The sequence below is a fragment of the Arachis hypogaea genome, chromosome 13, assembly GCF_003086295.3.
Source record: "Arachis hypogaea cultivar Tifrunner chromosome 13, arahy.Tifrunner.gnm2.J5K5, whole genome shotgun sequence".
Taxonomy (NCBI): domain Eukaryota; kingdom Viridiplantae; phylum Streptophyta; class Magnoliopsida; order Fabales; family Fabaceae; genus Arachis; species Arachis hypogaea.
In genome coordinates this window covers 135,734,791-135,757,834 of record NC_092048.1, presented here as the reverse complement: position 1 = coordinate 135,757,834, position 23,044 = coordinate 135,734,791, and the positions used below count along the sequence as shown (strand labels likewise).

Genomic DNA, 23,044 nt, shown 5'->3' with positions numbered 1-23,044 from the left:
TCTACGGTAAATTAGCCTTTGGCCTATCGAGTTAAAAAATACCGTAAAAAAATAATATTTGTCTTTAAAGTAGAACAATTTCTCATCGATAGCATACTTATAGTAATATTCATTTTAAAATCAAAATAATATGATCAACGTTGTTGTTACGGTGGGTAACCGGAGATTGCCTGAATGGATGGCGCTGGCTGGCCCGTATGTGTGAAGGAGGAGGTTTCCGTGTGAGTGTGCAACTCGGGAGACTCCGTCCGACTTGTACTCGCGAGTGAATGGGGGGTGGTACCTGCAAAGACACTCCGATGCCTAAGTTAGCAAGAGTGTGAGCAGGTCTAGAGAGTATTGGGCTTAGAGATACCTGAGGGGTGTCAGTGTATTTATAGTGGTGAGCCAATAACCACCGTTGGAGTAGTGCCGTATCTTTAGGGTGTTAACCGTCCCATTATCTTTGGGAGGTTAAGATATGGTTTTATGAAGCGGTTAGAGAGATTTTAGGGGCAGTTACTCATTTGAATGAGTGTTTATCTGCCAGCTAATCTTATGCCCGACTTCTTTAGAGTAAGTCGTGGTTGTTACCGACTTCCTATGTGAAGGTCGGTACGTAACAAGGCTTAATCCTTTGGACTAGGCCTTTTATTTGGGCCTGGACCTTTGTTATTGGGCCAGGGTATGAACAGTTGTTATCGGTTAAAATTTCATATTTTATGACATAATTTTTAAATTTTTAAATTTAAAAACTTATGTTTACAAAAGCTATTAGATATTTAAATTGGTTTATATTTTTTGATAATATTAATAGAATACCATCTTTAAATATTAATTTGTGTAAAAAAAATTATAATAACATTTATTATTTAATAATTTATTTTATTAAAAAATAAATTATTATTTCTTGAATTGGTAAACACATTTTTCTTGAATTTCTTATACTATTTTAATCGACAAAGTTGCCATTAAAGAAAAGCAAACAATCACACTATTCTACAATAATAATAATAATAATATATATATATTATTTATTTTAATTATATGAGTGATTATTGATATTTTTATTTTTTTATTATATTAATAAATAATCTTTAAAACTAAAATAGAAAAAACGATAATTAAATAAAACAAATTAAAACAATCTTTAGAGTTATATTTGACTCCAAAATCTACGTGAAAAATTAGTTTTGACTAAAGCAAACTAAAACAAAATCAATTCATTTATTCCAGTCAAATTAAATAATTAATATAATTAATTATTTATAATTAATATAGTCAAATAAAATATTAAATAATTTGATATTTATCTCAATCAGATTAAATAAATAATTAATTATAATACTTTTATAAAAATGTTAATTACAATACATAAGACAAAAAATTAATACAAATTAAAATAAAATTAATTTATTTATTTTAATTAAATTAAATAATTAATACAATTAATTAATTATAATTAATGTAGTCAAATAAAATAATAAATAATTTAATATTTATTTTAATTAATTAATTAATTAATTAATACATTTATATAAAACAACAAATATTTTTAAAAATATGTCACGTGAATTATATTATTACTTAAAAAAATTGATTTGAATAATATATGATAGATAGATAATAAATAATAGAATACTAAGGAAGAGGTAAAATAATTTTTATATGGTGATATTCTTGTTAAACCATAGTATAAAAGACAGTGTTAATTTAATGTCTACGATTATCATTCCATTTGATGTCTATATTTTTGTAGAGTCTAATTAATATGTATTTTTAGAATATATGATAAATTTATTATTAGTAAAATTTTATAAAAAAAAATTAATTAATAAAAAAGTTTTATTTATAATTTTAATATGTACCTAGCTAAAAACACAAAATAGATAACTTCACTAAGATATACATCTATTAATTAATTATGATTTAATATAATTAATTATTTTTTAAAATAACTTGTCACGTACACCAATCAATTATTAACACTAAACAAAATCTAAAAATGTGTTGAAGCTGGATCAAATGTTAGGCTAGATCAAATCAAACAGTATTTAGTATATCTGTATGCATAATTGCATATGTTATTATGTTGTGTGGTCAGCGTTCAATGTAACACAAGATCTTTCATGTTTCCTTGTGTTGCTATTCTGCCGACCTATATTAATATAACTAATTTCTATAGGCTGCTTCCATTCTACTGCACCATTGATCTATTAAGTAATAACTTTTTATTATTAAATATAATTATTGTATTTATTTTTCCTTCTTTAAAAAAAAAATACTTGAGCATAAGTAACTATAAGACAATTTCACGGTTTATTTTTTGAACAATAATCTGAATTTTGATTACACCGATAGTTAGTTATTTTTTAATAATAAACACTTTATATTGCGGATTGAAAAAAACAATACCTCCGATCCTTGATACATGTAATTTTTTGCCCAACAAATTAAATAGCATACAAACAGTCAAACACTAAAAAAGTTGCCTCACTCCACAGAAAACAAAATTACAATATATATCAACTACTAATTTATTAAACACCTACAACTAAAACAATTATTTTCCTATTTAATTTTATAGAAAAAGAAAATATACAAAATTTCACATTAAGAATAGACAGATAACAAGTGCCCCTTTTTTTTCTTATCCTTTTTGTTCCCCACCAACCCTATTCTTATTTATACACACTGACACTAACATGAATGTGGTTTTCATAAAAAATTCTTGGTTCAACTTCAGATGAATTATGAGAAATGGGGCACAAGACCCAAGACCAAGTTCATAGGGTAAATATATCGCTTTCTTCATGAACATTAGCAGACAAAGGGACCAAATTATTCGGGGAGTTTCCCTATCTTGTTCCAATATTTCCCTCAAAATTTAATCTATTATTAAAACAAAAGTTTTAAAGATAATGCTTCAGTATATAATACTCAATAACCGTATATGATTTTTATTTAAAATAATAAAGTTGATTTTTAATAAAAATGATACATTATGATGTTTAATCAATAGTTGATTGATGTTAGCTCTTATTTTGGCCAAAATGAAAAAGAATCATCAAATTTTCACATCATCATTATAATTATTATTTCATGTTTTGGAGCTATGGACTAGTTCAAGCATCTCTAAAGAAGATTTGAACAAGAATATGAGTCTTCTCTCATAAATTACAGATTCTGAAACAATTTCAATTTCAGACATAAATCTAACTTGTGTACACAAATTGCAAGGCAACACATAGAATGAAAACTTCACCAGCAATCACCATTGACAGAGAAGAAAAGAAGAATAGGAAAAATACCAAACAACATTGCACTTGACAATTATCAGAAAGAAACAGCAAGGATCATGAGTCTCAGACCATATATGTCATCCCAACTTGAATGATATTGGTGTGAGGGACTTTCATGTTTGCCGTGCCGCCTCTGCAGTTCTTCCTAAGAAATCCATAGAAATAGTTTATCACTAACTTCTTAAAGAAGAAAGAGTTCTTCTTTGCCCTCACATCTCCATGTCCAAGCAAATAGGTGCATCCTGATTCCATTGCTTCTCTTAGGGCCGAGAGCTCATACTCGAGACCAGGATCTTCGGCCGAAGATGACATATAACTGGAAGGTAATGCTAATGGCAATGCTAATGATGCAGGTTCCTTAGAGGTAGAAGTAGTTCCTTCTCCTTCTAAATTTTGACCTTGCATAAGTGGAATCCGAAGCTCATCTGTATCAGGATGATGTTCAGTATCCATTGATTTCACTGAGACATTATCCGTTTCTTCGGTTAATGCACCCTCCAATTCCAAGGCAGCTTCTTGAGCTTCCCTTCTCAAGAATTTCTCAAGGCTCTCAATGAGAAGTTGCTCGAATGCGTGGTGATCTTCTTTCCTTACATCTTTGTAACCATACCTTGCAACACACCGGAACATATGGTAATCTTTCGGGCAAACTCTTCGAAACAGAAACCTTTCCTCCTGAGGAACCACAGGGATTGGAACATATTTAATGCAGACAAAAACTATGGTAGAGTGAATAGCAGGAAGGCTTAGCAAGAACTGCAAGAAAATGGAGGGAATGCCTTGGACAAGCTCATTATATAACAATCCAATTCCGGGAACTCTTAGTGTTCCAAGATTGGAGCCAAGATCAAGCATCAAGTCTGATGAGACTTTCTCTCTGACTTCGCTCCGGTACTTCAATACACTGCCATAGTTCCACGTGTACATCACGGAGAGGAAGAAAGTAGCAAAGGCAAGAGGAAGCCAGCCGCCTTCAAAGAGCTTCGAGAGGACAGCAGACATGTAAATCAGCTCCACGGAACCAAATAGTAATGGGAAACACAGCGCCAAAAACAGATTAGTCTGCCAAATCAGAAGCATTACAAGTGTCACCAAGGCAGTGCTAACCATCATGACACCAACTTCAGCAATGCCTGCAACAATTACATGAGATGCATTAGCACAGATTAACCACAAATTTTCTTCAGCATAACATATTATATAAATATCATTTGGTTAGTTTTAGTATTTGTTGAGTATTTGATTCTATCCATTGCATAAAAGATGCTGCTAACAGTGATATTACAAAATTATGAATCCCATGATCAAGCTAAAAAAAAGAAAAGAAAAACATAGAAGATTCCTAGAGAATAGAAGCAGGGAACACTTTACCATATGCATTTGCAATATCAGTAGTGCTTTGGAAGATTGAAACAACAATTATGCACATGATCATTAGAAACCAGTTCATTACAGGGATGTAAATTTGTCCCATGAACTTTCTCGAGGTATGAATTATCTTGAGCCTGGGGAAGCATCCTAAAGCCATAGATTGCTTTACACACGAAAATGTAGCCGATATCATTGCTTGACTGGCAATCATAGCAGCTAGTGTGGCTACAACAAACACTGGCCAGAAGAGACTTTCTGTTGCACACACAAAGTACAAACAACAGGTACAACATGATTACTACACTTAAAATGAAAATCAATTTTCCCCTCAAAAAGTACAGTGATTTTGTGTGCATAGAAGCAGTAATCATTTCATTGAATATCACCTGGAACAGAATCATAGAATATCCTTGAATAAGAATGGGGATTCTTCATCAAATAAGCAGCTTGGCCCATATAAGCTAGGAGAAGACAAGGAAATACCACACTAGTGAAAGCAATCTGTATAAGCATGAGACTCAGTTAAGTACAAAACAACAAACTAAGCCTTGTTTCACCGCAGATCAGGTGGCGCCACAATGTTCTATCATAACCATATTCGTTTTAATTATGTTCAAACTATGAAACATGCGATGAGGCAAACTTAAATGCTTCACTTTTCAAAACCAAACAATTAAAGGATTCACAAACCTGTATTGCTGGTACAGAAAAATGACCCAGGTCTGCAAACATTGCTTCTGCACCTGTGGTGAGGACAAACATACATCAATTATGTTCTTAATGAATGAATTATTAACTTCCAAGTCCTGTAAAAGTTTCGTGGTATTTTCCATCATGTTCAGTTTAATGCAACATATCGCGGCAAGCGATAATAATGAAAAGAAATGCAAACTTGCTATTGACTAAAATGTTCTTTAAAGAACTAAACTTACTAGACAAACAAAAGAAAAAAAAAGGTATAAATAAATAAATAATATATAAATAATATATACCTGTAATACACAAAACACAACCACCAAGAGCTGACCATGCACCTTTGCCATTTTTATTGAAGAAATAATATACATAAGCTGGATTGATAGCTCTCAGAACCGTGACATCATAATTAAATATGTTATATAGTCCAATAGAACCCAGAGAAAAGAACCATAAAGCAAGAACTGGAGCAAACATGAAACCCACTTTACTGGTACCAAAACGTTGGATGCTGAACAAAGCTACTAGGACTGCAATTGAAACACCAACCAAAGCACCTGCAAGTAAGAACAGAAAACAAATATCTGACCCTTTTTGTGCAAAATGCTAATCTCTGCATCCATAGTTCCATAAGTGAAAACATGTTTTATCAGGATAGATTGTTATATTTCTACTATTGCTTTTCTACTTCCAATTAAGACTATTAGAAAGAAGAGGAAAGTATACTCACCTGTACCAAATCCTTTTACTTGACCTTGTAGACCACTTATGGCAGACATTACTGCAACAGAAAAACATACCATGAATATTCTTAAGTTAGAACAAAGCAAAACTTCTCTCAACATGAGTCTTAATAAGACACAAAAAATTGTAAATGTTCCGAGAAAGAGGTGTGATGGTATGTTGACTACTAATAGGAACAGCAGGAGAAAACTGCAAATTCAACTAGTTCATCTCAAAGATAAGTTGTTACAGTCACACCTCAAGTTATCATTTGATCATCATATGATGGAAACAAAGAATTCGCAACAGGATTTCATGACAAAAATTTGATTTTACATGTACCTGATATTGCTGGGGTTAGAATACCATCTCCAATAATCATGGAAGTTCCCAACAAAACCAAAACCAACAAAATATTTTTCAAAGTTGCTCTTCTTTCCAAGGTCTCCTTTATTTTCAAAGCCCTTTCTAGCTCTGGAGTAGGCAGTTTGAGCTTAAAACTAGATATGTGCTCGTCAGCTTGTTGACGATTTGGTAGCATATTCACATTTGCATACCTACAAATCAGCGAGTATAGCGCAAACGTTCCTCCTATAATTTAACAATCATAAGAAGATTACAATAAAATACAAGTGTGAAATGAAAAGATTACAGAAGTGAATTATTCTGAGTGGGAAAGAGAATACTAACCTTCTCCATTATCATTTGCTTTGAGCACTATAAAAACATACTTGGCTAGTGGAACAAGAGCTATTGTGTACATTACCAATGATAAAGCCCCCAAGACATCAACATCTGATTCAATTGGAACCTTGCTGAAGACATCAGAAAAAACATATAGAGGACTTGTTCCCATATCGCCATATACAACACCAAGAGTCTTAAATGCTAATAGAAGGGTGGGCCAAAGGGTCATATCCTGATTCACATAAGTAGAATAGATTATAAAGAGTGAGGTAGCTCTATTTCAGGACACTTTTCAAACATTTTGTGTGTGATGATTACAAGTATTTCGTTAAATATACAAGACCATGCAACATTGTACATCCAAATAGGATCCCCCTCCCCTATTGAGCATAGAGTCATACTTGCTCTCCCAAATTAGTGTTCTCTCCAAAAATGTTTCTCCGAGGCCTTAGCATGGCTTTACTGCTACATCAACACCCTTCTTGGTCTTGTGCATTTTTTTTATCTTTCAATACAACAATACTAATGGGTCATATAATCCCATGCCAATGATAACCAGTGAGAATCTTCTAAAGTAAGGATTTCACTTTGGCAGGTAAAGTGGAAGATTATTCCAGTTGGATCAATAAAATGAATTTGAGTTCCATTTTTAATTTTATTGATCTAATAGTAAAAAATCCTCGTACTTTAGAGGACCTAAATTCTATCATAACCTCTTTCAATGTGCAAAGAACCTTAAAATAATCTAATTGGTGCCTTTTTCCTTCACAAACTACAGGCATAAATTACAGTGAAATACCTAGAGAACAAGCTCAACAAAAAAACTAATCTGGAACAAGTGGATTTCAATATGTACAATTAATAAAATTTAATTAGATCTAAAGCACTAATATGATTATAGCACTAAGTAGTTCTTGTTTCCAAGAGCTTGTAAGAAGAAATGAAAACTGAAAATTATAGCACTGACAACAATTGTAAAATAATAATAATATACCTTAGTGTGGTGACCATGAGCTCCACCAATTTCCATGGCTTCAACATCAAATGAATCAACCCTTTTGGGCTTCTTAACAAGCCTCCTCCTAATTGTTGTTCCATACCCTTCTCTACCATCACTATCATGGAGCCTTGACCATGGAGGAACCTCATCCCAATCCACCACTTCACTGCCATCAACCCACCTTGAAGATTCACTGCTCCCACCACTGCTGTTGCTCCCTTTTCTTGCCAACAACCTCACACTCCCACTACTCTCCTCAATCCTATCCACCTTCATTCTTCAAGCACCACACAAACCAATAACAGAGAAAGAACTTAAAAACCCAGATACCAAATTGGATCAGCTTCTGAAAGTGTGAAACTTTATCAGCAGATTTTCATGATTTTTCAGGAAAAAGTTCATTTTTTTTCCTGGGTAGTGTTGAATCATATAGGACTGTGTCTGTGAAGTACACTGCAGACCCTAACTGCTGTTACAGTTGAAACATCAGAAGAGCCAGTTTGGCCCCCAAAGTGACACATTACAATTTACAAGTCATCAATCAATGGATCAGGATAATTCATTTTTGGGTGCATATAAATTTTTATTTTCTTTTCTTTAATATTTAGTTTGATGTCAACTTAATTTCCCCTCTTGTAAATTAATTAGGCATGGATATTGTTGATTACTTAATTGATTAATTGTTTTCACCAAAATTAGTATATTGAGTTAACAACTTCACATGACAAAGTCTGCAAGAGAGAGTGTCATCTTTGTCGTTATTATTGATGAACACAAACTTATGGAATAAATTATGATTGCTTTTTTGTATATTATTATTAAAAGAAAGCAACTAAACAGGTACTACCTATTATCATATTAATTAAGACGTTAAAAATAAAAAGCAACCCAATAATACAACTAAAAAAATTAAATAAATTCAATTAGGCATCTTGCCAAAATTAATATATTTTAAAACTCTACAGAAGCTTAATTTGGTATTTGTATTTATCTATAGCTTATAGCTATAAATTATCTATAAAAAGTTCTCGGTTTATAATGAAAATCAAACTCAGATATTTGTGAAAATCAAATACGGTTAATATGCAATGGTGCTTACAAATTTGTCTTCTTGTTTGAACGCTTGACCATTGAGCTAGCATAATTATGAAGAAGATGGAACATGTACCAAAACAACAGCGACACTACCGTGAAGTGTCCCCACAACAATTTCATTTTCCTGGTATTCTATTAATTTAAGTTTAACGGGATAATCTTGATCAATTGTTAATATAATGCGTACGCCAATGCAAAGATTATAACTAATTCATACCTTAGTTTTATATGTTTCTGAACTTACAAATTAGTTTTTATATATATTTTTTTAATTTTATTTTACTTACATAAGTTACGGTAGGAATAGCAATAGGACATATAGTTATTAGAACCGAACCAGTAATTGACTCAGTCGGTTATGTGATTGGGTCACTGATTCAATCAATAAGTTACTGATTTATTCGGTTGACTCGATCATAATTAAATAAAATTTATAAAATTATAAAAATAAAAAATTAAATGCATGTTTTCAAAAAATATATTAATGATTAATCAAATATCAATTCTTAGATATAATTTATGATGCAAAAATAAATAATAAATTAGTCACTAGTATAAAATACTTTCTTAATTTAAATAAACGAGAGAAAATAAAAAATAATATAACCAATATTAATATATCAATATGTTTGTATATCAGGTATTGTTACTTATTTGGTATCCATGTCAATCCATGTTTAAAAGAATAAAAAAAGAAATAAAAAATCATTCATGATTTATTATATATTTAATTTTTGTCACATATATTATGAAGAAGCAAGATGACACACTGGCAAGGGAGAGACGCCGTATTCTTGCCAATTCGTGTTTGAATCTCCCTAGCTGCATTTTTGGAATTGTTGTGGACGGGGAGCTCTTACAGTGGTTCAGTGGCGCGCAGGTGCATGGTGGACCGGCACGGATTCAGGTCCGGTTCTGATAACTATGACCGGACAGGGTAGGGATCCCATTTCCGTTCACAAACTCCCAGATCTTGCCTTGATCTTTAATATTATTCCATCTCTATTCTCCACAGGTAGGGATAGCAAAACGGGTCGACCCCATTCTAATCCATTCTGCCCCGCCTATGCATGCACCATAAAATAAGGCAAGACGAGTTAAGATGGGTTCAAAATGTTAGCTCATTCCTTTTTATAAGGGATTGGCGGGTCGATGGATTAGTCCACTTGACTTTTTTTTTTTAATAATAAAATTTTGTTAAAATTAATAAAAATAGTAAATTAAAAAATCAAATACAAAGAAAAAATAGTCAAACTATAATATTATAATATAAGTTTTTTTACTATCCTTTTTAATTTTTAACTTCAATAAAATTGTTCAAAATAATATTTGTCAATAGAACTATCTTTATTTTAAAAAATAAGTCACATAATTTGAACATATATACGAAATTGTAAAATAAAATAAATAAAGTTAATAACAAAAAGAAGCACAAAAACAAAAAATGAAAAAAAAGTGTTTAAAAATTATATAATTATTAATTTTGTAACACTAATCACTCTTTTATTTAATAAAAAAAAGAAAAATAAAAATCTTTGGCTCGCCAGACCAGCCCACCTCGCCCCGTCAAAGCTCGCAAATTTAGCAGTGCGGGTTTGACAGATTTTTTTTATTTGGCAGATTCCAAATCCTAGCCTAACCTGATTTTTTAGCGGGTTCGGTGGGTCGACCCGATAAATTTAACCTGTTTTGCCACCCTACCCATGGGGTCCTATTTTCCGTGACTGCGAGGACCTCATTTCCCATCTCTTTATATTAATAATTTATATGAAAATTCTAGTAAAAATAAAAAAAAATCACAAAATATTATTATAACATACAAATAGAGTATTGTTTAATATTACAAGTCCAAAAATATAAAATAACATACTATAACCATGGAGAAAAGAGAATGAAAATGTGAGACGACACCGTGTTAGTGTTACGGAAAGAAGGAAAGAATTTTTTAAATTAGGATTAGGTTTTTCAATATATATATATATATATATATATATATATATATATATATATATATATATAAAAAATGTGAAATGACTAAAAAATCTATATTAAAATAAATTATTAAAGATATTTAAATAAATTTAATAATTTGAGCATTAACGGGGTTGGGGCGGGATTTTCGTACTTGCTTCGGGGGAATTTTACCCCATCCCCATTCCTGCGGAAAATTTTTTCCATCTTTGCGTCCCCATTTGGGGCAGTCCTCACGGGAATCCCCACATTTCAAAAAATTTTGTCATTCCTGAGTTACGATCTTTCTTATTTTTCAGGTATAAGAATTTAGTTTTGATACATTGTCAATATAAAGTAGTTTTACACCTATATTCAATTACGTAATGCTATATTAGTAAAAATAACTACTTTTTACTTTGATAATGTGAATAGTCATAAAAAAACAGATATAATTACATGACTGTGTAAAATTCTTTATATTGTCAATGCATTAAAATTAAACTTTTAATATAAAGTAATGATTATGGTAGCTAAGTCAACCATAATCATAGTAGCTAAGAGTTGACCTACTAATAAAAAATTGATAGATTTTATAGTCTGAAAAGTGATTATATTTTTAGTCATGAAGTTAAACATGATTATCATTAATCCAACCGAGGTAATTAAAAAGATTTTATTAGTGAGACAAATTAAAAAATTTAGAAAAGACTAAAGATTAAATTGGTAATTTTTGTTGTCTTTATTTAATTGAAGGATAAATTTCTAAAAATTATACTTAAATTATTTTGTTGCTGATAAAAATGTGCTCAAATTTTATTATCAATAAAATTGTCATTAAATTATTTAAAAACATGAAAAAATGCACATTCATAAATTAAGACATCTTACGTTAACAAAAAAGTGTTGAGTTCTAAGAAAAATAAAACAATTATTTAATGATGATCATACATTATAATAATAGACCAAAAAACTCAAAGCAGTAAAAATAATTTTGTTTGGTTAGTGTGCAGACAAAATCTAAAAGAAAGAGTAACAGACAATGTCCAATGATGCTCTAGTTCCATGATCACTAAGCGCGCGTTTGGTTGGTGTTTCTAGACACTAAAGACATGGACACGCTGGCACATGTCCACCGTTTGTTTGTTGAAACACAAATTTATAATGGATACGGTGGTACACAAGTATACACATAATACATGTTTTTAGTGTCTCTCCATTTAGCTGAGACATTGAGACACAGTTTATAAGACACAAAATTTTACATTTTTATCCCTACGTTTTTTTTTAAATTTCAACTATGTCCCTAATTAATCTAACCCTAATTTTTCCTTTTCTCTCTTATTATCTTCTTTATTCTGTGTTTCTAACCCCAAAATCCTTTCAACCTCCACGTTTCTTCCTCCATCCTCCCTCTTCCATGGCTGTGTCCCTCTTCTACACCACCGCCATAGCCATTGCCTCTCCTCTCTTTCTCATCTCCTTCTCTCTTTCTCTCTTTGCATCACCACACCCATCACTCTGCTTCTCTTTCCATTGTTGTGCCCCTCCATACCGTTGTCACGGACCGCCACCATTGACGCCCCTTCTTTCTTCTTCCTCCTCTTCTCTCTTTCTCTCTTCACACAGTCGCGCCTATCACTACCATGAGTCATCATTTTCGGTCAGATTTATTCCTCTACATTCATTAGGTGTTGCTCAGATCTATTCGTCTCCACTATTACTTGAATCAATTTTATTAAGAAAGGCGAAAAAAACTAAAAACACCCAAAATAGTTGTCCATCATTCTTGAGATCTGTCTTCTTATTTTTGTTTTTTATTTATTTATTTCAACCTGTTTCATTTTTTTTAAATGAGAAAATTAAATTGCTGATGAATAAATAAAAGTTGAAGATAGTATTTTGAGATGAAGTTAAAAAATTGCAGGTGATAGTGGTGGTAGTAGAAAGTTATGGTGGCAGCAACTTTAATGTTGGTGGAAGATGATGGTAGAGAACTAATAAGGATAAAATAGACATTTGAATTAAATTGTTGTGTCTTGTACACTGTTGCCAAACACGTTAAAAAATTTATGTCTATCTGTGTCTGTGTCTTTTGGTATAGTTGTGTCTGTATCTATATATTTTGAAGACAGTAACCAAACGAAACCTAATGACTTAAAGAATAGTTGCTGATCACTAACCTAAATAAAAAGAAGCAAACACATCTTTTCCAAACAAAAGTAAAGTAATCGAATTTATTTTCTCTCTTTTTTAACTCACGTGAAATAATTCCAAAAGAAAGTTCTGATTATGGTTCAAATTAAAGAGAAAAATGTGATTATTAAAATTAAGAAACAAAAGGAGAAAAAAAAGAAAATCATAAGATAGGGCACAAAAGCAAAGATCAAAGGTGAATTAAAAAATCTTTTTCATTTTTATACTTCATTATTGCTTATTGAATATGCTTTTTTCCTATATGTACCAAAAGAGAAACTTAAAAAAAATAGAAGTTATAAAACTCTGTTACAAATCAAGGATTAAGAATAAAATTTCGAATCAAAGTATTGATAAATGACTTAAATTCTTAAAGAAAATTGAAAAAGAAAGAGAAGTAGTTACGTAAGAATACATGTTAACTTTAATCATTGTTGTTGTCCTATCTTTTTTCTACACTGCTGCTGTATTATTTAGGGAAGAAGAAGACAAATCTATTCAAGTCAAGTTTAAGTTTTGTAAGCTTTACTCCTCTATTAAAGAGAAAACGGCCAAAAGTTGAAATAAGAAGTGGACACACAAGTTTGAATCTTCATAGCTTTAATTTCAAACCAACTCTTTTTCTTCTTCATGAGTTTATATTAAATTTTCTATTCAGAGTTCATTTTTTTTTCTTTTCAATGAAAAATTCATTAAGTGAGATATTAGTAAAAGACATTAAGAAAAAAGACAAAGAGAGTTATTAAGAAAAAAAACTAAAAAATTATGTCAAAATTCTTTTGTATATTTTTCTATTTTGTACACATAATGATTCCCTTGCTATGTTGGGTGAGCACTTAGTAGTTGCAAGTTTAGGAAGTGAACCTAGCCAAATCTAACTTGGGTAGAAGCTTAGTTTGTCTTAGATAAGATTGGGTTGAATTCTAAAAAAATTGGTATTTGTAATCATTGTGAATGATAGTGAAAATTCCACCATTATTGTGGAAAAGACTGAATGTAAGTTACATTGCACATGGTGACTGAATCAGGATAGTGTAATTTTCTCTTCTCTGTTCTTCTTTTATTTTCTTTCGATATGAGACAAAATAAAAGTGTTTCCTACATTGCCTATTTCACAAAAGTTACAGCTATTCAAAAGTAAAGAGTATGGCTAACAATGGGTAGGGTAGGACCCTACCCGCCGGTAAAAAATTTCATTAAAACTCTACCCTATCATACCTGCACGTTGAGAATCTTTCAACCCTAACCCTACCTGTACCTTAAAGTTTTAAACTCTATCCTACCTTACCCGCAGAAATATCAAATTTTTTTAAAACAAATATAAAATTCAATCATTCCAAATTTCATATATATATTAATAAAATAAAAAATAAAAAATTAAATTCAAATTAAAATTTAAAATAATAAAATTTTAAAGAAATCTAACATAAAATTACAAACATACATATTATTATAAATATACAAATGCTCTAAATTACTAAATTAACTAATTAGTTTAGTTGTTACTTATTTATTGCAAGTTATTACATAAAAAAAATTATGGGTTCAACTCTCACCTTTTTCACTATATAATTAAGTGTACCTTACTTGAACAGGTTGGACCTTACTTTATTCTTGATTGCATCGTGACTAAATTTCAAATTCAATCACAAGCAAAGAGTAAAAGAAGTTCAAAAATCATTTTAGTGTATTTTTATTATTAACAAAAATTCAAAAAAAAATTTATTTCTGCGTCAAAATAATTAAAATGTATTTTTTGAGATTTATTCTTAATTGAAAATTATTTTTATGAAACTACAAATGGTCAATGAATTGTTTATGGTCGATCAAGTTTGTGAAGATTTATCAACACGAGACAAAGATATAATAAATATATAATATACTACATGGTGTTGTAGATAGTTGTTTTGGTTTTAAATGTCAACTAGAAATTTCATCATGTTAGAGGTGTAGGAAAAATCTGCATGCAACGATTGTGGAAAGAATAGAAGTTGAAAAGAACTGAGTCGAGTGTTAGAGAAATAAACTTTTTGAAATTGTGTGAAAAGTTTACAACGAGGAGATTATTAGTACAGATGTATTGGAAGAGGTTGTTAATGACATAAAAATATGAAACCTTGATCGTCGGTGAAATTGACCATTTGAATTAGCAATATACTTGGACTAAAGGAGAGATCATCGCCAAAAAAAGAAGCAGAACACTAACAAATGAGAGAACTAAAGTGTAATCAGATGATAGAAGAAGAAGAGATAAAGAGACAATCATGAGAAAATCAAGAAGCAATGCAAGCTAGTGTGGTGGTTTTATGTTGAAATCAGTTGACTCGTCTGTTTAAACAAAAGTTGAAAGTTTAAATTTAGGATTGTGTATATAACAATTTATTGACTAACGACAAAATTATTAAATAAAGATAAGATTTACGATAAATTAATCCTTAACTTGTCGAGTTATGAATACCGTAGAAAATAAAAAATATAAAATTAATACTAAATTAAAATTAAATAGATATATATTTAGTTCTTATTAGCAAAACATAAATAAAATCATACTGAAATGTAAATAAAAATTTTCGAATTTTTTAATTGATCTTATATATATAAGACTTAAATGAGATAAAAATTATATATATAAAAAAATTTGTAAGATATAAAATCATCTTTTTTTTTTTGCCAACGAGGTATAACTCAAACAACATATTTTCTCCATACTCACTTAAAAGGTTACGGATTCGAATTTTCTTGGTAAAAAAAAATCATTTTTTTTAGGTATATATATTTGTTTGGGGGACAGGTTTTTGAGGTATCCATAAAATCTAATCATCATTTTTTTTTCGGTTTACAAAATCTAATTATCTTTTCTCCCGTTTTGGGATACGATGAGCCCAAATTGTAGGCCTATATTTGCCCGAAACTTTGACCAAAAAGTTAAAATGAGCCCGAAACGACAGCGTAAAGGTGCAAAAAATACGCAAAATAAGAAGGTTTTAGGGTTTTAGAGCTCTACGATTTCCCTTTCCGATCATCCAGAAGATTCGTTACACTTTCAGCTAAGCTTTGATTTCATCGTCGGTATTCTTCTCTCTCTCTAAGGATAATTGATTTTCACGTTCACTTCTCGAACTATCTGTTCCTCCATCTAAGCTTTTTTTCGGTCCTGTAGGGTGGTTCTGATTTTATTGACGATGGCTCGGGTCTATATTGGGAATCTGGACCCTCGTGTGTCTGAGAGGGATCTCGAAGATGAATTTCGTTTATTTGGTGTTCTTCGGAGGTAGATTCTCTTCAAAGTTATTTCCTTTTGTTTTTTTCCAATGAAAATCACTTATGTTGGTTACCAAATTCAAACTCGTGTAAAAGGAGTAGTAACCAAATTACCAGTTTCTGACATAAATTAAGTGGTTAATTTGTTCATAAAACGAGTATATATGTTGGAAAATTTCTATAAACAATTTTTCTTTAAAAATCCCGTAAATAAAAGGTTTTTTTTTTTTTTTTACTGATAATATTCTTTATTATTTTTTTATTTTTCTAGTAATTCCAATTGAAGATATGTATTTGTGAAGTTCACTGTTCTCTTTGGCAGCTGAGCTCGTCAGTTTTTGTCTATTTCCAGATAATAGTTTATATCTGTGTTTGTTATTTGTTTGTGCTAGTAATGCTTCTAAACCTGCGTTTTTTTGTCAATGGTTCACGAGTCTTATTATATATTCATGGTTTCTTTTACATTTCTATTGGCAATAAATATGTTAAATACGATGCAGTGTCTGGGTTGCTCGTAGACCGCCCGGATATGCATTCATCGAGTTTGATGATAGGAGGGATGCACTTGACGCAATTCATGCCTTGGATGGTCAGTTTATTTCCATGTTAATTCAATTTGTCATTATTGGTTCCTAAACTGTGTTTTCTCATAAATAGTTAAGATGATACACTTCACCGGTTAAAGTGCCAAATTTTTAGAGAAGCCAAATCTTTTGCTTTGCTTCATTAGAAGTTTGATTAATGCTATTTTTTTTTATCTCACGTAGGGAAAAATGGGTGGCGCGTAGAGCTTTCTCATAATTCTAAGGGAGGAGGCCGTGGTGGGCGTGGGCGTGGAAGTGATGACCTGAAATGTTATGAATGTGGTGAACCTGGACATTTTGCAAGGGAGTGTCGCTTGCGCGTTGGTTCACGTGGCCTGGGTAGTGGAAGGAGGCGAAGTCCAAGTCCTTATTATAGGCGTCGCAGAAGTCCAAGTTATGGGTATGGCCGCAGGTGTGTTGTTGACTGACATGCCAAATATGAACTAGAATGCTATGCATTTCAAATAAATTTTCAAATTTCTATGTCTTTTAGCTTGCATTTTCTTTATAATTTATTTGCTTTGATTGCACAATAGTGAATTATTGTTTGCTGTATTAGAAAGCAACATGATATGGTAAAATGAACTTTGTAAATTGACTAACCAGCCTTGTCTTTGAACCATCCTATAGCATGTTTTGTCAATAGTCTTGACTTTGTTATTATGAAATTTGACATCTCTGGTTATGGAAGCTGCTTCTGATATATTCTTTTCTTCTCATTGTTTTGTTGCATTTGGATGATTCATGAAAGCCAGAACTTGATATTAATCCAATGAATTTGCTTCATTTTATTAGGAGTGTTAGTCCTCGTGGGAGAAGATCTCCAAAGAGACGTAGCATATCACCTCCTTATCGGGGTCGCAGCTACAGCAGGTCCCCTCCATACCGACATGCTCGCCGTGATTCACCTTATGCCAATGGGTATGCTTTACTATGTTTAATTAAGTTGCCATGAATGACGGAAGTTAAAAAATAGACATGAGATCTTATTACCCTTGTTAATTTAGATTCTTCTGATATCTTGCTTTCAGAGATTGAGATCGGATGTGAATGGATCAAGTGCTGAATGATCATTATGGAACGCTGTGCTATAATGTAGTTCCCCTAGGATTGACTGAGCACACTGCCAACATGTTAGTTATGTTGATGTCATGACAATGGTAATGGGTATTGATAAACTCTTGGATTTTTATGGCTTTTGCATAGTGTTGTTGCCACAAAAGGGTGCCCTGGGGACACTTTTTTGCATGGGCTGTCACACTTGGATCATTGAACCTTGAAGGTCACTTCAGTCTTCCTTACTTTATATTGCATGTTAATTGTTCGCTGGTAGTCTTACTAAGTGACTATGTTAATATTTAATATTTCATAAAAGTTACCTAAATGTCTTGTGTTTCTTTGTTTTGAGGTTGATTATCGGCCATAACAGCATCATTTCGCCACTTACTCCATCTTCTTGTCTGCTTCTCTGCTTCACAATCGTCTCATGTTGTTGCTTCGGTATATAAGCTGACTAAAAGTGCAACAAGTTGGTTACATAGGACCTTTTAGTTCTGTTCAGGACAGGAATGCTGCAGATGCATCCTCCTTTGAATTGGTGAACTCTTTGGTGATTGTGGATAGAATTTAGTTATTTCCATCCTGCATCATCATGAAATTGACTCAAATCGGTTCCTATTTAGTGACTAGCTATACATCTAGTGTCTACTGCTCACCATCATGTGTTAAATTGATGGGCTGCTTCTCATTGTCTGCTCTATGACTGTTTCTTTTAGTGGTTTGTGGTCTGCATACTACACGATTGGGATTGCAATGGTCAGCATCTTGGTTGTGTGCAAGACTATTTTGGGTGCTCTATCCCTAGCAAGCCAGCATGCGCCAAGCGCCATGTGTCTTTGATTGTCCACTTTCTGACTGTGTCATTCCTTCTCGGTTGATGATTTTTTACTTGCATCTGAATTTGTGTGTCATCGTCGGCTCCCGGGATCCTCGTGCCTAATTGTCTCCTATCTGCTATCTGGGGTTTTCTTTTAGTCTTCAGCACTTGATCAAGTGTATGAAGAACTCCGCTTAGATTGACAGCATTGATTGCATTGGATGGTTGATCTTGAGGAATTTATTGTCTGTTGGCTTGCCTATTTGACTATTGTGAACTTGTGAAGTTTAGTTGTTTTGCCATATTACTTTGCTGTAATTTAAGGATAATTTTCTGCTGTTCTGTTGATACATACTAGCAATTAAATACTAATACTAACAATTAGAATTCTTTCTCTGACCTGTCTTAGTTTTTTCAAGCAAACCGAATTTAAAGCCTATATCATAAAAATTGAAGGATACTTGCTATTTTTTATCCCTTTTTTTTTTCCAAGTTAGAGCGGTAACGTCACTAGGTGTATTTTAATTGGAGAATAGTAACTAAAGAGTAAATACTATTTCTTACTTTATATACCAACACGAACGAGTGTTACAGAGATTTGTTCATGTCATAGTTTTTCAAGTTTATTTTCGTTTTGTTTTATTGATTCAAACGTCTATATTGGCCTTAAATAGTTAAATTTAAAACATACATCAAACAAGAAACTAAAATATTTATGTGGGAAAGTAACTGATGGTTAAATCCATCAACTAGTTATCATATAATTAATAACTAATTTCCATAAATAATATAACTCTTCAATGTCGAGTTTATTCTATCTAGTAAAGTTGAACGCCGAACTTGTACTATTTAACTTCTCATTTTGCTTTGGAAACAAGCTTCCTCCTAGCAAAAGATGGCAAACAGAAAGATGCTGTATGAATCTGCAAACAGAAAGTATTAGTAATATTGCAAGGAGCTAAGGATAAACGAAATTTGGAACTAGATTAGCAAAATAATGATCCAAATAATTGAGTTTTAAGCTTACCTCAGAGTTGTAAAATTTCATTGGTCTTACTGACTTCTGAAACTCTTTTTCATCTATGGGATTCACTGGATGCTTGAAATCCACAGGTGGTCCCTCAGTTGAGCAAAGCATAAAACCAATTATTCCGCTGAAATGAAAATAAAACAACAAAACAAAAGAACCATAAAAATGGACAATTATCCAGTCTCGCTATCTCTATACAGAAAACAGATTAAATCACAAAACATTGTCAAGAGTCTAAAGACAAAAAGATAAAAGAACTATGGGGGAACTATCACAATTCAAACCTGAACAAGATGTTATCGCATAGGGGGGCATATATTGCAGAATTTGAAAAGGAAAGATGAGCAAAAGAATTTTGTAAATAGATGCATACCTTGGGTATGTAGGAACTGTGGTCCAAGCATAGTTGACAGAGCCTTTGAAAGTCTGGCTACAATTGGTGACAATGCTCTCAATTATGTCCATGTGAAGCCATATACTTTCTGCCTGAGTACTTACAACTCCTCCTGGCCGAAGAGCCTTAGCAACCAACTCGAAAAAGGGCTTCTCAAAAAGCTCTTGAGCAGGACCTTGAGAATACAGAAAGTAAACTCTCTTTAACAAAACGAAACAATTTAAGTGGCAAACAAAACAGTAACAAAAAAGCCATACTTAGGTGCATTACATATGCAGCATACCAATAGGGTCAGATGAATCAACTATAACTGCATCATAAGTTCCTTCTGGAGCTTCCTTCAAGAATGCAACTCCTAGAACCATCAACAGAGGAGCCAGCATGAGATAACTTAATTCCCAAGTGTAAAACACTGAAGGGACAAATTAGAATTGATGATCATACCATCCCCAATATGAAGCGACACACGGGGATCATCAAAACCTATGGCTACATCAGGGAAGAATTGCTTGGAGACCTGCATAAGATGAATTACTGAGTGAATGTACATATAGTACATCTTTATTCCTAGACAGACAGAGAAGGGAATAGATCAACAATCACCAAATCCACCCTTAAGGTGGTTATTGCTGTTCTGCTCCTTCTTGCTTGGGAAAAAAATCTAGAAATTGTACTTCATACTTGTTTTAGAGAAATAGGAAAAGAACTGAGTATAACTCTGTGTTGCTTACATCAACAACCATCTTGTCAATTTCGCAAATGTCTATCTTTTCAACTGATGAATGGCGTGATACTTCTCTCAAGACCCCTCCATCTCCTCCACCAATAACCAAGACCTAACATTAAATACAATTAGAGGCAGTAAAAAACCACAAATTTTGTTTGCTGAACATGCAACATAGACATACACCAAAAAAAAAAAATATTTCATGGAAGCATATAAATATGGAGAAACCTTTTTAGGATTTGGAATAGAGCAAAGAGGGAGATGAGTGATCATTTCTTGGTAGGCACATTCGTCCCTTTCAGTGAGCTGTATGACTCCATCCAAAACAAGAACCTTTCCATATGATGATGACTGCAAAGGACATTATAGAATTGCATTGACAGCATAACCAGGACAACGAAAAAGCTCGCAGAATGAACGTAATAGTAACTTTGAGGCTGATTGGTGGAGCCTCATGTACCTGGAACACCATGACATTCTGGTAATCAGACTTGCCTTGAAACAAAACTTTTTCCACTTTCAATGAGTGTGCTTCTCCTGCAAAATGTACAACCATATTTGATTTTGTGAGTGTATCACAAAAGTAAAAGTAGTTTTAGTTGCAGAAAACAAAGATAAAACCGATTCTGTTTCTACCTACAACAAATATATTTCTACCGGAAAAGTCTAAGGGGCCATCAACTTTATTAAATTATGACCAGCAACTAACCAGCAAAAGAAAAATGAAAAATCCCACACCATTTGATGAAATGACATACCATTAAAAATATCATTGATGGCTACTTAATGGCTACAAATCACAAAAGTTGCTGCCCCTAGAACTCCTCTATTTCTACCTAAAGCACTGGATTTGTAACAATTATGGCCACAAATGTATAATTTTGTTACTGCAAGATGCATCATCAAACAAAATTTGATCAACTAGTCAATCAGAACAAAACCATGCATCAAAATTAAGCAGACCAAATTGGAATCCATTAAAAGAAAAAGAACGAACCAGGCCACATTGGACTAATTTCGGAGAACCAGCCTTGAATGAGGGATGATATTCCAATTCCATCTGAGACAGGGGCACCGTTCTCGTCTTCTTCTTCTTCTTCGTGGTCTCTTTGCCTCTTCACTTCCGAAGCCATACCCTCACTGATTTTCAGTTACGACCGTGCTTGGCTCTTTATTATTGGGGGAAAAACGAATATAGCATAAAGCGTAAAAATAATGAAGAATCTGCTTTTTAATCAGATGCTGCGTTCCTGCTTCGTCTTGTATTGTAACAAATATTATTTTATTCGGTAAAATTTAAACTAATTTAAAATAAAAAATTACTTATATTTTAATTTGAGTATTTAAAAATATTATTTTTTAGTTAAAAACTCATGTGAAGTCGAAATTAATATCTGAGTGTCTGTTAGATAAAAATTTAGTCAAATCAGTCAAATTATCCAACTTCACGTGAAGTCGACTGCACCTAAATTTTTACCTATTTTTTAATCACTTATATATCCCTGCCTCCCATGCTAATGTTTTACGTATGTACTATGTATATATGGCCATGCAATATGAGCCGTGATTCTATCATATCAATGAGATACTACATACTAATAGTGTTTTTTTTTTTTTACCGAATAATAAAGATAATGTGAATTTTTTTAAAGGATATTTTAATTTTATTATTTTGAAATAATATAAATTTTTGTTAAAAACATTTTTCAATAATAATAATAATTAATTTTGTAAAAGTTTTATTTAAAATATTAATTTTAAAAAAAATTAAGAGATAAATTTGACTATAACAAAAAAAACATTAACTACTTTAATTTAATCTTTTCCAACATCTACAATAATAAAAGCAAGAGGATATACTTGATTTTCTTTAAGAAAAACAATTAAACCAAAATGCTAGAATTTATATATGCGTTTTGTTTAAATGTAATTATTTTTTAAATTAATATTAATTAAGTTTAATTGGTATATATTTTACTTAAATAGTATATGCAAAAACTTGGGTCAGTGGATATAACATAATTCTGATTTAGGCCATTTATGTTGGTTACTACTATCAGTTTAATTTTTGGAGATAAGTGATTTTATTATATAATATTAAAATATTTATTAAAAAAATCGATATAAAAATAAACAAATTCAAAAAATAACTATAACTATTTGTGTTGTTTTT

The 23,044-nt window shown here is 31.8% G+C and overlaps 3 protein-coding genes across 6 annotated transcripts; 1 reads left to right on the top strand and 2 right to left on the bottom strand.

Moving 5' to 3' along the window:
* Window positions 1-3,051: 3,051 nt before the first annotated feature.
* LOC112791813 (putative potassium transporter 12) lies at window positions 3,052-8,875 on the bottom strand. The gene is made up of 9 exons (XM_025834789.2): window positions 7,753-8,875; window positions 6,762-6,990; window positions 6,414-6,662; window positions 6,079-6,129; window positions 5,645-5,905; window positions 5,343-5,395; window positions 5,039-5,153; window positions 4,653-4,907; window positions 3,052-4,414 (listed from the first exon to the last, which is right to left on the bottom strand). The coding sequence occupies exons 1-9, from the start codon at window positions 8,032-8,034 to the stop codon at window positions 3,345-3,347; spliced, it is 2,565 nt and encodes an 854-aa protein (XP_025690574.1). The 5' UTR covers window positions 8,035-8,875; the 3' UTR covers window positions 3,052-3,344.
* A 6,921-nt stretch (window positions 8,876-15,796) lies between these two features.
* LOC112791812 (serine/arginine-rich splicing factor RSZ21) lies at window positions 15,797-19,116 on the top strand. 4 transcript variants are annotated; one of them, XM_025834787.3, is made up of 6 exons: window positions 15,797-16,068; window positions 16,160-16,270; window positions 16,761-16,849; window positions 17,028-17,256; window positions 17,640-17,765; window positions 17,876-19,116. In XM_025834787.3, exons 2-6 carry the CDS (start codon window positions 16,182-16,184, stop codon window positions 17,880-17,882), a joined length of 540 nt encoding a protein of 179 aa, XP_025690572.1. In that variant the 5' UTR covers window positions 15,797-16,068; window positions 16,160-16,181; the 3' UTR covers window positions 17,883-19,116. The 4 variants fall into 4 exon arrangements, with proteins under 4 accessions (XP_025690572.1, XP_025690571.1, XP_072068817.1 ...); XM_025834786.3 differs by having other exon boundaries at window positions 15,802-16,064; XM_072212716.1 differs by having other exon boundaries at window positions 15,802-16,068; window positions 17,028-17,244.
* Window positions 19,117-19,330: 214 nt separating this feature from the next.
* Window positions 19,331-22,128, bottom strand: LOC112791811 (spermidine synthase 2). Its single transcript, XM_025834785.3, has 9 exons — window positions 21,869-22,128; window positions 21,332-21,408; window positions 21,100-21,222; window positions 20,876-20,980; window positions 20,589-20,661; window positions 20,428-20,499; window positions 20,124-20,319; window positions 19,748-19,874; window positions 19,331-19,643 (listed from the first exon to the last, which is right to left on the bottom strand). The coding sequence occupies exons 1-9, from the start codon at window positions 22,002-22,004 to the stop codon at window positions 19,578-19,580; spliced, it is 975 nt and encodes a 324-aa protein (XP_025690570.1). The 5' UTR covers window positions 22,005-22,128; the 3' UTR covers window positions 19,331-19,577.
* Window positions 22,129-23,044: the final 916 nt, after the last annotated feature.